General features: G+C 37.8%; 1 protein-coding gene and 1 non-coding gene across 8 annotated transcripts in view; both read right to left on the bottom strand.

Annotated features, from left to right (window-relative positions):
* Nucleotides 1–13,793, bottom strand: part of LOC136858186 (uncharacterized) — a 115,033-nt gene that overhangs the window by 42,376 nt on the left and 58,864 nt on the right. For all 7 annotated transcript variants that reach the window (XM_067137546.2, XM_067137549.2, XM_067137545.2 and 4 more), the window contains exons 7-8: nucleotides 9,877–10,094; nucleotides 4,836–5,086 (exon numbers count right to left, since the gene is read on the bottom strand). In XM_067137546.2, the coding sequence (XP_066993647.2) occupies nucleotides 4,836–5,086; nucleotides 9,877–10,094 (469 nt within the window). The remainder of the gene's footprint in view (nucleotides 1–4,835; nucleotides 5,087–9,876; nucleotides 10,095–13,793) is intronic.
* LOC136859324 (U6 spliceosomal RNA) lies at nucleotides 12,926–13,032 on the bottom strand. The gene has a single exon (XR_010858969.2). It is a non-coding gene; the product is annotated as a U6 spliceosomal RNA (small nuclear RNA).

Genomic DNA, 13,793 nt, shown 5'->3' with positions numbered 1-13,793 from the left:
AGCGATTGGGGTAAATTTTCATTCATTGGGAAGGGCGTGAAGGAGTGGAACAGTTTACAAGGGGTAGTGTTTGATCCTTTTCCAAAATCTGTACAGATATTCAAGAAGAGAATAAACAACAACAGAGAAAATAAATGAAATGTTAGAGGGCATTCGACCAGTGCAGGATATTGTAAATAAAAAATGTGTGTGTTATTAAATTAATTCCATCCCCTGGTCTATGGAGTTTGGACAGCCCAAGTAGGGGACTGCCTGTAGGGGTGAAGTACAGTGGGGACTTCGAGGGCCCTGGGACCGCTACGGTAGCTGTGAAGGCCCTTCAGGAACTCTGAAAAGTGGTGGCAAAAGGGGCTCTGGTTAAGACGCAGCAGGTCATTATGCTACTTACGTTCCAAAATGGGTAAAATATAAATATGTAAATAAATCCAATGTTAATTTTAATCTTATACCAGTTGTATATTATTATTATAAGTAATTTCACACACTGTATATGAGTTGACTATGTTTGTAAGATATTATAAGTAGAATTTTGTAAACAATATAAATTTATTAAGGATGATGTGTGTGTTTAATAGAACAAATTATTAGCGTAAATTGTATAATATTGTATTCTAGGAAAATTTTCGTCTCTTGTTAATTTAAAATTTAGTGCTTGACAATAATGTATTTTAGTGTACCATTTGCCACCGAGGTAGACACCTCATTTGCAAATAAAGAGATTTTGATTTGATTTTGAAAAGTGCACGATAGTATTATGGGCTCTTGTACGCACATTGGTACGTGGATGATCACTTAGCCACTTTAAATTGTCCTTGGCAGTGAATCATCTGGAATTATTGCTGCCGGTACCTGCATCGTCATTTGTCGCTGGAAACTCGAGCGGGGTATCTTCCTCACTGCTTGTACCTTCTTCAGATTCAGTTTGGTGTATTTCATGTGTAAGTATATCCTGTTCACTATTGTCACTATCACTGCTAACAATACTATCCCTACTTTCATCTAACCACTGACTGATTTGAAAGTCATGTACTTGGCCGCCTGCACACTGATGTTTCCTTTGCTCGGTCGTTGTCAGCACTGAAACAGCAATGCTCGCGCGGGCTACTGTTGTAGTCCAGACCACTTCTAATCCATCTAGCGCCTAAATGGCGTGCCTAGTCAAGCCGGAAACACACTTGCCAGTTAATTGCAACATTGACAGGCAGCTAGAGATCGGGCCAGCTTGGAAGACGTCTAGTCGCGCATGCGCACTTTGGACGAACCAGCATAACGCATCCCCTCCTAACAGAGCTCCTGCTACAAGGACAGTCAGTGCCAAGTTTACACTCAGCTGTCGCGTGCTGCTTTCTAAGTTCTCGTTATGTAGTAACTGTGGTTAGTGGTGGTGTTCGTTAGGCCTATCTGTGACAGTATGGAAGGCGTTAAAAGTAGCCTGCGTCGTAAGGTGCTAAAGAGTCAGACTTGTGCAGCAATCTCTAACGTTATTGACCTTATGGAAAAGGAGGCAATGGAAGAAAAGTTTGTGATAGATAGTACGAAAGTGCAGGAGGGAGTAGCAGCAGCTGTTGGAGTGTCAGGAAGTTCTGTGGCATGGATTAAGAGCGAAAAAAGAAAGAAACTTATGGATAGTATGTTGAAACACCAAACAAAAAAGAATGTTGAAAAATGTTTACCTACAGTTTTAAAAATTCGTGCAAAGTTAGAGAAAGACTTAAAGTTCAAGGATCCAATACTAGTGTCACGCAAATGCTTCGATGATCAGGATATCGTTGGAGAAAAACTAACACTAACAAGAGCATCCTAATGGAAAAACATGAGATAAAATACAAAAAGGTTTATATATTTGCAAAAAATTGCCCAGCATCGGGCAGAGGATAGGCCTATAGTTTACATGGATAAAACCTATATACATATGTCCCATGTATCCAGCAAAGGCTGGTCTGAAAATTCAATATCTCAATGCCCATGTCAAAAGGAAAAAAAAAAAACTTGTACATCCTCCTTTTTTACATAGTATGAGAGCTTTTCAATTTTCTCATAGTGTGTTTCTTCTTGTATGTATTATATTATTATTATTATTATTATTATTATTATTATTGACTTATTTTACATGATGTGGCTCAGGTTATGAAGCCTGCTGTTATACTAAACCATTTTCTACACTGTTTATCTAAAGTGTCGTGAAGTTAATTTTACGTCTAATTAAAATTTAAAATGATGGCTACACAAAATGATACACGAAAAAGATTTTGCAGCTACTATCATAAGAGGTTAAATTATGTTCTAACTCCTTAAATCTACATATCATCTGTAACACTTCTAAATACATTCATTTCAGATAGGTATGTCTGTAATTTACAGCTGGAAGGGAATTCCACTAACTGAAAATATGCGCAGTGTTACATGTCAGTTATAACAAACATTTTGGGTCAACTGTACGCCGCCACAACACCGAGCGAGAAGGGGAAGTCAGCGTTCTCGCTCCCATGGCTCTGCTTTCTCACTCGCACACTTCCTCTCACCCTCTGTCTTCCTAGCTGGCCTGATCTCTATAGAGAGTATCATCTTTCCTAGCAACGAATATACTCTGTATACTACAACGAAATAAATAATTGGGCTACACCTGTAGCCCGCGCGAGTATCTGAGGGTTAACTGAGGTGTTCACTTGTAATTTATAATGTGCTTTTAGAAATTTCTGAATGTATTGGGATATTTTATATGTGGGCTTCCTCTAAAATTGATGATAGGTCTTATTGGGATGTTCTCTTTATGGATCTTAGGCATAGCTTTTGCTGTTGGTAGTTTTGGATTCACAGTTGTTTTATTTTTTTGTGGTCGTTAAATAGAAACATTATTTTTTATTATTGATTTTAAGTCTTTCTGTATTTTTTCGGTTGGGTCTTTTTTGACTATGCTGAAGTTGTTTGCCATGAAGAGCATGTGCGCCTTATTTATGTAATCCTGTGTGTCCATAATTACAATTGTGTTTCCCTTGTCAACCTTGGTTACTATTGGATTTTTATCTTTTACTGAACCGATACATTTCAGAGCAGTGTAAGGCACCTTTTCTCGCATGGACATTAGCCCGCGCAGCTGAGTGCCCCCCCCCCCCTGCCTCGGTGGGATACACATGATGGAACTAAACACAGATAACGTCAAGACCCACAGTGTTTCTCACATAATGAGACTACTCCTAGGTAATGTAGATCTATGGTGTTCCTCACATGGCGATTAGTACCACAAGTAACGTCGACCCATGGTGCTCCTCACAAGTAGTCTCATGGTTCTAATTTCATCATGCCTTGGTTGCCTCTTACGTCAGTCAGGGGATACTGTGGGTGTATTCTTTGTCTGTGTCCCCCACCCACAGGGTATTACAGTAATATTTTAATATCTCTGAGGTACAAATATCTGCTGATATCTGCTTCCAACTTGGATACAGATACCTTTTACTCAATTAACCCGAGCACTGAGTTGCCTCTTCTGCCACGACACAGTACTAAAGCCCTTCTTTTCTGCTGTCGGTACCGTTGAGATCTTCAGTCGTAACCTTGAGCTGGGACCCTTACTAGATGCTACACACCATATCAGTGTACTTTGGGACTCACATGGGCAGGATCGCCACTTCCTGAGCAGAGCTGCCTCAAAAGAAGGTCTCTACCTGCTACCCAAAGATTGTTTATTATCAAGTATTTCAAAATTTGGAGAGTTTCTTGAATTTATTAGATATTTTAAACACAAAAAGACAAGGACACCCACCATCATACACTTTTCACATAGATGGGCTCTCCTAAACAATTCCAGTTCTTTTCAGCCACTGATGAGCTCGTTTCTGCTTCTCAGCTTCATCACAAGGGTGGGCATCAACACTCACTGAGAGGTCATCTTGAGAGATCTAGTCTTGATGAGGGGAAGTGTAGGGTAAAAAAGAAGGCAAGTAAACATAAGAAAAAGGAAGAGACAGAAAGATAAAATATGAATATAAATGGTAAAATACTATGAACATAGTACAAACATAGAATGAAGAGGCAAACAGGTCAATATAAGTAACTAAAAGGAATTGGAATTGATAAGGACAGAGCCCATCTATGTGAAGACAAGAGTGTGTGAAGATGTGGAGATTGTCATTGTCCTCGTCCTCCTATGTAATCAAGTTTGTCCATGTCTCCTCTTCCTGTTGCTTCTTCTTCCCATGATGACCTATCATTTATCATTGCATTTATCCTATTATGTATTTCTACTCATGTTCCTATTATTCTATACACAACTTGATTCTAATCTGAATAACTCAAAGTTACAGAGTTTACAAATACAAATAAGCCAGTAGTTGTGTGGGTTCTAAACCCAACAATCATAAACCATGAAACCTACAGTTTCAGGTAGAATACAAATTGTATGGATATAAAATCTTATTTAAAAAATCTCAAGTGCACTGCAATTTGAGACACAGCCATTAGAATGTAAATCTAACAATAAAATCACCAACTTACAGTATCCAAAATTTGGAAAAAATGAGAACACCAGTTATATAGGAGTGGTGTTCATATTACAATATCCAATCAACTTCTTGCACTACATTTTTACATTCTAACACATTTTACAATACAAAACTTACAGGTTTAAACAATGTTTGTTTGTTTGCCCAACCCTTGTCTCGTTTCTCTACGGGGTCGGGTATGAGGTGAGATGAATCTATCGTGGTGCGTTTTTATGACCAAATGCCCTTCCTGACATCAACCTGATCAGAGGAGTTAACAAGATGAAATGAATGATGTGATATTTGATAGTAGGAAGGGAAAGGGTTAATTGCAGAAGAACTGCTTATCCTATTTACCTGTAACCATTGAAATAAATTTGTAGCAATTTGCTTTAGTTCCTCCAGATGGGGTGAGCATTTCTGCCAGTACTCTTCTAGCTTCCCGCTGACCAAGCCTGGCTGACATTCTCCATGACTCTAGCAGTTTGGAATGGGTCAATGCCAACAGCACACATTTATCATTGCAGCATGTCTCATTTGCAAGTTCTGAGATGGGCTTTAGGAGACTACGCGATTTCTTGCCACTTACCTTCTGAATCCGTGGGCTCCTGAAAACAAGTAGTTTATTATTATGTTTCATTATGTTTATGTTAAAAATAAGACACTTTGGATAAGTTAGCAGTTGAGGAAAATTATTGAAATTAAAAATACCAAATTAAACTCCAACTTAACCAAATGATGCATGCTCTTAGAACCCCACATCAAGCTGGAATGTATAATTAAATCAGTGGGTAATTAAAAAATGTTCAAACACTATCACTGTTCGGCTCTACGGTGGATACACACATATCAGCGAAACACTCAGGGACAGAGTATATCCAACTTGTCCTTGATTGCAATAGAGAAAAATTTGCTTCAAAACGTGAAGAAAATACTGAAGTTCTTTGACTCCATTATAGATGTGTTTGCAGAAAAAACTGCTGAACTGAACTTATATGCAGGTAGGCAGAAACCCTGTAAGTGCCATTTTTACAATTCCATACATATCTCCCCCAGTAGTATGGTTTCCTCCCTGGAAGCTCCTGTGTAACTAACTTGGCTATCCTCCTCCATGATGCCACATCTGCCATCCACGCGGGCTCTCAACTTGATGTATGCTATATCGACATCGCGAAGGCCTTTGATACTGTGGATCACATGCTTCTTGCACACAAACTTTCGGAATGGTTTAACATGCATGAGAGACTCCTAGCTCTCATTAATAGCTTTCTGAGTGAAAGACTCAGCACATGGTCCTTGATGGATACAATTCTTCTCCCACCACCACCCTCTCTGGTGTCTCGCAAGGCAGTGTCCTAGGTCCCCTTCTTTTTGCCCTGTTTATTGATGACCTCATCGACACTGTTTCCCACCATTCATGTGAAATCCTTCTCTTTGCAGACGATTGTAAAATCTTCAAGCAGATTGCAAAGTGCACTTGATTCACTGTCAGGTTGGTGTACTACATGGCATCTTAAACCTCATTGCTCCGTGTGTTCCACAATTTCGTTCACACTTCATAAATCCCCCATTCTACAAGAATATCACCTAATGAACCAACCGACTGCAATTGTTGACAATCAAAAAGACTTAGAAGTGCATTTTGACAGTAAATTGTTGTTTGTCTCACACATAAACAGGGTCACCTCACGTGCTATGTCACTCCTTGGTTTACTCTACAGGTTTTCTGACATCACAGATGTAAATGCCCTCAGAGCATTCTACGTTGCCTGTATCTTACCGATTATTGAATACGCCTCTCCGGTCTGGTCCATTTCTGCTTCTTCAAATCTCAGCCATCTTGACCATGTACAATCTTTTTTCTGTGCTATCGTCAGTCAGGGTCCCTGTCTGTCACAACTATCCAAGTGCTTAGCAAACTGGAACTCAAAACTCTTTCTGCTCAGAGGAAAGTAGCTGACCTAAAGCTGCTATAGAAAGCAGCTAATGGTCTATTTAGTTCTCCAGATTTAGTTTTCTTATTCCCCCTCCACGTCCTATCCCATAGTACCAGAATGAAGATCCTATTCCGTATTCCTTACTCCTGGCCTTCTCTCACTAAAAGGTCCTTTTCTGTCCATATAAACTCCAATATAATACACCCTTTTATAGCTGGCTTGACCAGTAACAACTCTCAAAACTTTACACCGTACCACTGATCTTTCTACATCAGCCATCTTCATTTAATCATATTTTTCCACCCTTCAGAAAACCTCTCTAATATTTCATCAAGATCTCCTCGGATCAAACTGATAAACTATTGCTTTCTCTAAATGGCTATCTTTCTACCACTTCTCTTAAATAATCATGTTCCATTCCAGGTTCTGTTGATTTCTGCTTTTTCTAACCAGATCTATCCACCAGAATTCAGGTCTTTCCTTTCATTTATTTTATAGCTTATTTTGATATTTCTTCTTCCATCAACCAGTTAATATGTCCACCATAGTTTATGTTTTTCCATTTTATAACTTTTCTTTCTTTAATTTTCTGTACATTTCATTCAACTCCCCCCCCCATCCCTTATTTTTCTCTTTGTTTCATTTCTCGTTCTTTCTCCTCATCTAGAGTAGGCCTAAAAGATTTTTCAGAAACTTCATTTCTGCTGCCTGTATCTGATTTTCATCTCCTGTTGTCACAAGCCAGGTTTCAGTTCCATATGTCTCTGTCTTTATTGGTATATACTCATTCCATAGCAGATTCTGTACTCAATGACAAAGAACACACTAAAGTAGTATCCTCCTGCCGATTGCATTTTTCAGGTCTACACTCAAATTAAAACTGTAAACAGGGTGTACAGAGCCAAATTTCAGGATTAGATTTAACTAGCTATCACACACCTGAAGAAATATTAGACTTAGATACAATATGACATTACAAACTACATTTTCCATACAGAAAGGCACACTGTGAGCCACCAACAGCAGCAGTAGTGTCATATAATACAAAACTTCTGGCTTCAGACTATCACGTGTACTATCTTTGAAAAATTAATTTTATCATTGCTATCTTTTGACATTTTTATAGGCACTCATAACTATATCCATGGCATATTTTAACTATCTCCTGTATCTGAAGGGTAGGATACAAAATTTAATAATGTTCTCAATAGGCCATACTTTTCTAACTTCTCTCTTCAATAGTTCCTAACATTTTCAGTCAGTTTCATTATGCTGGGCTGAGTGGCTCAGATGGCAGAGAGCTGACTTACCGAGGCCAAGGTGGCAGATTAAATCCTGGTTCAATCCGGTGGTACTTGAAGATACTCAAATACACCAGAAGGTAAAAGAACTCTGAGACAAAAATGTTAGCACCTTGGCATCTCCTAACACCATAAAAGATAGAGGTAAATTTATGTGCTGGGTAATATAAATATAAACAGCCAAGCTCATGGGGAGGAGGAAAATGATGTTGGTGAAATTATGCTTGAGGAAGTGGAAAGGATGGTAAAACAATTCCATTGTCATAAGGCAGCAGGAACAGATGAAATTAGACCTGAAATGGTGAAGTACAGTGGGAAGGCAAGGATGAAATGGCTTCCTAGAGTAGTAAAATTAGCGTGGAGTGTTGGTAAGGTACCTTCAGATTGGACAAAAGCAGTAATTGCACCAGTCTATAAGCAAGGGAACAGGAAGGATTGCAACAACTATCGAGGTATCTCATTGATTAGTATACCAGGCAAAGTATTCACTGGCATCTTGGAAGGGAGGTTGCAATCAGTCGTTGAGAGGAAGTTGGATGAAAACCAGTGTAGTTTCAGACCACAGAGAGGCTGTCAGGATCAGATTTTCAGTATGCGCCAGGTAATTGAAAAATGCTACGAGAGGAATAGGCAGTTGTGTTTATGTTTCGTAGATCTAGAGAAAGCATATGACAGGGTACCCAGGGAAAAGATGTTCACTATACTGGGGGACTATGGAATTAAAGGTAGATTATTAAAATCAATCAAAGGCATTTATGTTGACAATTGGGCTTCAGTGAGAATTGATGGTAGAATGAGTTCTTGGTTCAGAATACTTACAGGGGTTAGACAAGGCTGTAATCTTTCACCTTTGCTGTTCGTAGTTTACATGGATCATCTGCTGAAAGGTACAAAATGGCAGGGAGGGATTCAGTTAGGTGGAAATGTAGTAAGCAGTTTGGCCTATGCTGACGACTTGGTCTTAATGGCAGACTGTGCCGAAAGCCTTCAGTCTAATATCCTGGAACTTGAAAATAGGTGCAATGAGTATGGTATGAAAAGACCATATAGCCTCTCGAAGACTAAATTGATGTCAGTAGGTAAGAAATTCAACAGAATTGAATGTCAGACTGGTAATACAAAGCTAGAATAGGTCGATCATTTCAAGTATTTAGGTTGTGTGTTCTCCCAGGATGGTAATATAGTAAGTGAGATTGAATCAAGGTGTAGTAAAGCTAATGCAGTGAGCTCGCAGTTGCAATCAGCAGCATTCTGTAAGAAGGAAATCAGATCCCAGACGAAACTATCTTTACATTGGTCTGTTTTCAGACCAACTTTGCTTTACGGGAGCGAAAGCTGGGTGGACTCAGGATATCTTATTCATAAGTTAGAAGTAACAGACATGAAAGTAGCAAGAAGGATTGCTGGTACAAACAGGTGGAACAATGGCAGGACGGTACTCAGAATGAGGAGATAAAGGCTAATTTAGGAATGAACTTGATGGATGAAGCTGTACGCATAAACCAGCTTCGGTGGTGGGGTCATGTGAGGCAAATGGAGGAGGATAGGTTACCTAGGAGAACAATGGACTCTGCTATGGAGGGTAAGAGAAGTAGAGGGAGACCAAGACGATGATGGTTAGACTCAGTTTCTAACGATTTAAAGATAAGAGGTACAGAACTAAATGAGGCCACAACACTAGTTGCAAATCGAGGATTGTGGTGACGTTTAGTAAATTCTCAGAGGCTTGCAGACTGAACGCTGAAAGGCAAACCAGTCTATAATTATAATGTATGTATGTATGTATGTATGTAATATAAATCATGATAGATACTTTAAAAAAATGTAGCAAAACAATCTGTTAACACATTGAACTTTAATTCCTGACATGGCAGGACTGCCTGCTGTTCTGTAACTTACCTAGCCTCCTGTGCATACCCTCTATTTCTTGCACAAAACCTTTAAATTCATCTTTGGAGTACAACAACAACAACAACAACAGCAGCATCAGCAGCAGCAGCAGCAGCAGTATAATGTTACAGATAGCAAAGACAGTCTCTGAAGATTTTCATATGGAAAATATAGCTTAAGAGTTTAAAAACTGATGTCATATACTGTATCTGAGCAGTAAACAACTTTGACGGACATGCAACTGTTACAAATTAGAAGTTAACCACTCACTTGTCAGGTGATGACTTCAAATGCTTATGCAGGAAATTATTAGAGTACATTAAAATCTTTTGACAGGCACGTTCACAAAATCTAAGGTCATTTCGGAGGTATCTTCTCTTAGTTAAAACAAAATCTTCATATAACTGACTTCGACATCTCATAAGACCACGCTGAGGTGGAGCTTTATTTATCACTTGGCTTGTAGAGTTCAGTTCATCAGGCAACTCCTGCAAGACAAAGAAATAATACTGAGTAAGCTTCTGAAAACTTAAGCTCTCCTTTAGGCTTCTTTCATAGTGGAGTCATATTCTACATTATGAGCAATGAGTAATGGCTGGGTGGCCTACTTACTAGTCTTTAGAGTTGTACCAATGTGGATAACAGATATAGAACACACAAAATTTAAGCTTACATTTGTACCTACCATGCCAGAAATAGATAGATTTAGTATACATTTTTCAAAAATCTTTAAATAAGTAGATCTTTATCAAAAATTTTACCTATTCATCAGACCAGAGTAGCATACAAACTGATTTTTGGTAAGGACTACAGGGTCAAGTCAAATGAAATTTGTGTTTCAGAATGCTACCAATCCATCTATCTAGCTGCCACATACCTGAAGAAATATTAGACTTATGAACCACCCCCCTCCCCTACCGATGACGTGAGACGTAAAATGATACGCACGTAGGGGAAAAATGAGGCATGGACCACGACTAGGAAAGGCCAGGAGAACACAGCCTTGAGCTGAAAACGTCCCTCATTATTGATGAATAAGGATATCAAACAAACACTACAGTAATAAAATCCGAATAAAACTAAAAAGGGGGTTTATTGATAAAGTAAAATTGAAGCAGATAAGCAAAATAGTGATGTCAATAACTTAAAAAGGGAAAAGAATTGTAACATAAGCATACTTCGTTCAATGGATGTCAAAACATTATAGCGTGAGCGTGGCGTTATTACACTCCAAGATACAGATAACTACCTGCGTTTTCTTTTTATTACTGTACCTGCATGTCGTGATGGGGATGAAATTATGATGAAGTTGTTTCTTTTTCAGATATAATGCTGTTACCAGATGTTTTCTTTTTCAGGTAGTTTATAAATTCATTTATTCAAAATTAGTTTTGGCAGATTGAAGAACCTAAGAGTTATAATTTAACTGAGTCGAAACTGAAAAGAGATGGCTTCAAATATAACAAATTACATCGTACATTCTGTCTGTAAGGTTTCCTACATTTCCTGTTGCACTATTTTCAACTCCTGTATGAAGAAAATTTAGATATTACAAAGCACTTAAATAATTACTATACACTTTTTTGACTTGAGGAGCAGTCATTTTCAATTTTGTACTGTTCAGATATGCACTGTAAGGATCCTTGTCCAGCTAGGCATCAGTATTCACTATAAAATGGACAGCATGTCCAATTATCCAGAGTGTAGATTTGTCTCTTGTCGTTGGAGTAAAGAGATAATCTGTTCTTATAAATTACTGGTCCTGTATGTATGTTAATTGTGAAGTTTATCTATTGAAGGAATGTATGCTTGCATATACACTGGTCAGACCCTCAGAAACAAGGTCAATCTGTGTGAAGTATTGAGTCACATTGAACACAACACAAGCAAGAGTCCAAATCAGTCATTCATATGTGATATAGCTGTTCCTTTGTTGGTAAAATGTCATGGACTACAATACACCATGTAGATCAGACTTTAGCTGGTAAGTGATGAGGAGCACTAAAATGTTTTTCTAGAGTTGTTGAAAGGCAGCGTCTGGAATGACTTTTGAAATAAACACATGTGCGGTGAAGGGGACAGATGAAATAAATCAGCATAAACCCGACGTGTTAATTGTTCTTCTGGTACTAACTTAGCTTCCTCCAGATAGCACCATTCTTGCAGATAAATGCAGAGATACTTCAGGGCTGGCAGGACATTCTGAAGATCAGATGGATTGCAGAAGACAGTCACAGTAGACCAGCATTTCAACCAGGCAGAAGAGAAGCTCTGTTATTTCATTTTTATTTTTCTTCTATGACTCAAGAGAGAGCTTGAAATTTAATGACGATGTTTTCCAACCAAAGACCACCAGCTGTCGACTGAAGATATAGGGTAGTTATCAATATTCTGAAGATATTTCCATGCTGAATGTACCATGAAATAGCACATATTATTTGTTGTGAAGACATTGAAGGCAATGGTAGTACTTGTGCAAGATACCAGTATTGTGATAGAAGATATTTTTGGACAGCCCAAATCCTTCGGATAAGAGAGAGATCTCAGCAGTAGAGTTCTTTTGCATAGACTTACCTTGTTGACAACAGGTCACCAATTTTGTCGATTCATTCCATGGTTTGTAGATGTAGGAGTTGAGGTAATGATTCCCAGTCTCTTCAGGGAAGCACCTTGGTTTTATGATAGTTGACAGACAACCGAGATACTGCACTGAATTGTGAGAGCATTTCGTACGGGGTGTACATTGTTGCCCGAAGTTAATATAACACTGACAACATCTCTGTAAGCAGCTACTGCCAGCTTTGCACTTCTCAGTGTTATTCCTCCTAGTTCCTTATGCACCTTGCAAACGAGAAGATTTAAGGGCAAGGTGTACAACACCATTGAAGCTGGGCATCTTTGTTTTACTGACCTCTTAATAGGAATGATTGTATTCTGAAAGCCATTAATTTGCAAATCACAGATACATTTGCATATAGACACTGAAATAAGAAATAAATGTGGGACTAAGACCATGCCATTTAACATTTTAGCAGATAGTGATGATACTCACTGTTAGATGCACACTGAGAGTCTAAGAACTCTAGTAAACTCTGTGAATGATTGCGATCAGTTGATGCCACACAATCATGCAGCCAACAGGAAACATAAAAATTGTTTGATGAGGTACTCCACCATGTTGTGCAGGGTTAATGAGGGAAGATAATAATAGCTGTAACCTATTGATGAGAATTCTGGGTAATATGTAGTTTTAGGTTAGAAGAGTGATTGGGCAATAATCATCAACAGTAGTATCTGAAGAAAAGTACTCTATCAGAACCTTTTTTTTTTATGCTTCAAGATTTTGCGTGTCATTCTTGCGCATGTGTCATGCTAATTTTCTCTGTATCATTCCAATTTTCATATATGTACCGCCAAAGTGAGTACGAGCATGAGACTTTACAATAATATTCATCCATACATTGATATTTTTACAATGACAGAAGCTACATTCAGTTCTTCATGCAACACTGTGCTTCTCAACATAATTTAATAAATATGAAGAAATTTCAAAAAAGAAAGTGTAAATGTTGTAAATCATATGATTCAACTTATTATATCCCAAGTGAAAAATTCTGTTCTAATAATTATTGTTTTATCTATTTTATTAAATATCATCATCATCATACCATCTCCAGTTTCTCAGGTGTGATGTAAGAGCACTCTCCATTTCCACCTGCACAGGTACATTCCTTCCTCTTCAACTTTACACAATTCTATGCCTCTTCCTTGCAGCTATTTTATTTGGGATTGTACTTGGCCTGCCTCTAGGTTCTTGCCCTCAAGGCCCTTTAAAACCATTCCCTTGATAATGAAATCTTAATTAGTACTGTGATGTAATATTAGTTATATTAATCCTTCATGTTTTAAAAAAATCTGACTTGTGTGTCACAGTAAAGTAATTTTATGAATATTCTAGATAATGTTTTACATCTAAGTAACTACTGTCGTGAACACTGTAACTGGGACTCATGACCTGTTATGTTCAAAATAAATAAATAAATAAATAAATAAATAAATAAATAAATAAATAAATAAATAAATAAATAAATAAATAAATAAATAAATAAATAAATAAATAAATAAATAAATAAATAAATAAATAAATAAATAAATAAATAAATAAATAAATAAACAAACAAACAAAC

The sequence above is a fragment of the Anabrus simplex genome, chromosome 1 (assembly GCF_040414725.1).
Source record: "Anabrus simplex isolate iqAnaSimp1 chromosome 1, ASM4041472v1, whole genome shotgun sequence".
Classification (NCBI taxonomy): domain Eukaryota; kingdom Metazoa; phylum Arthropoda; class Insecta; order Orthoptera; family Tettigoniidae; genus Anabrus; species Anabrus simplex.
The sequence above is the reverse complement of the archived record's forward strand: the minus strand, read 5'-3'. Positions and strand labels throughout refer to the sequence as shown.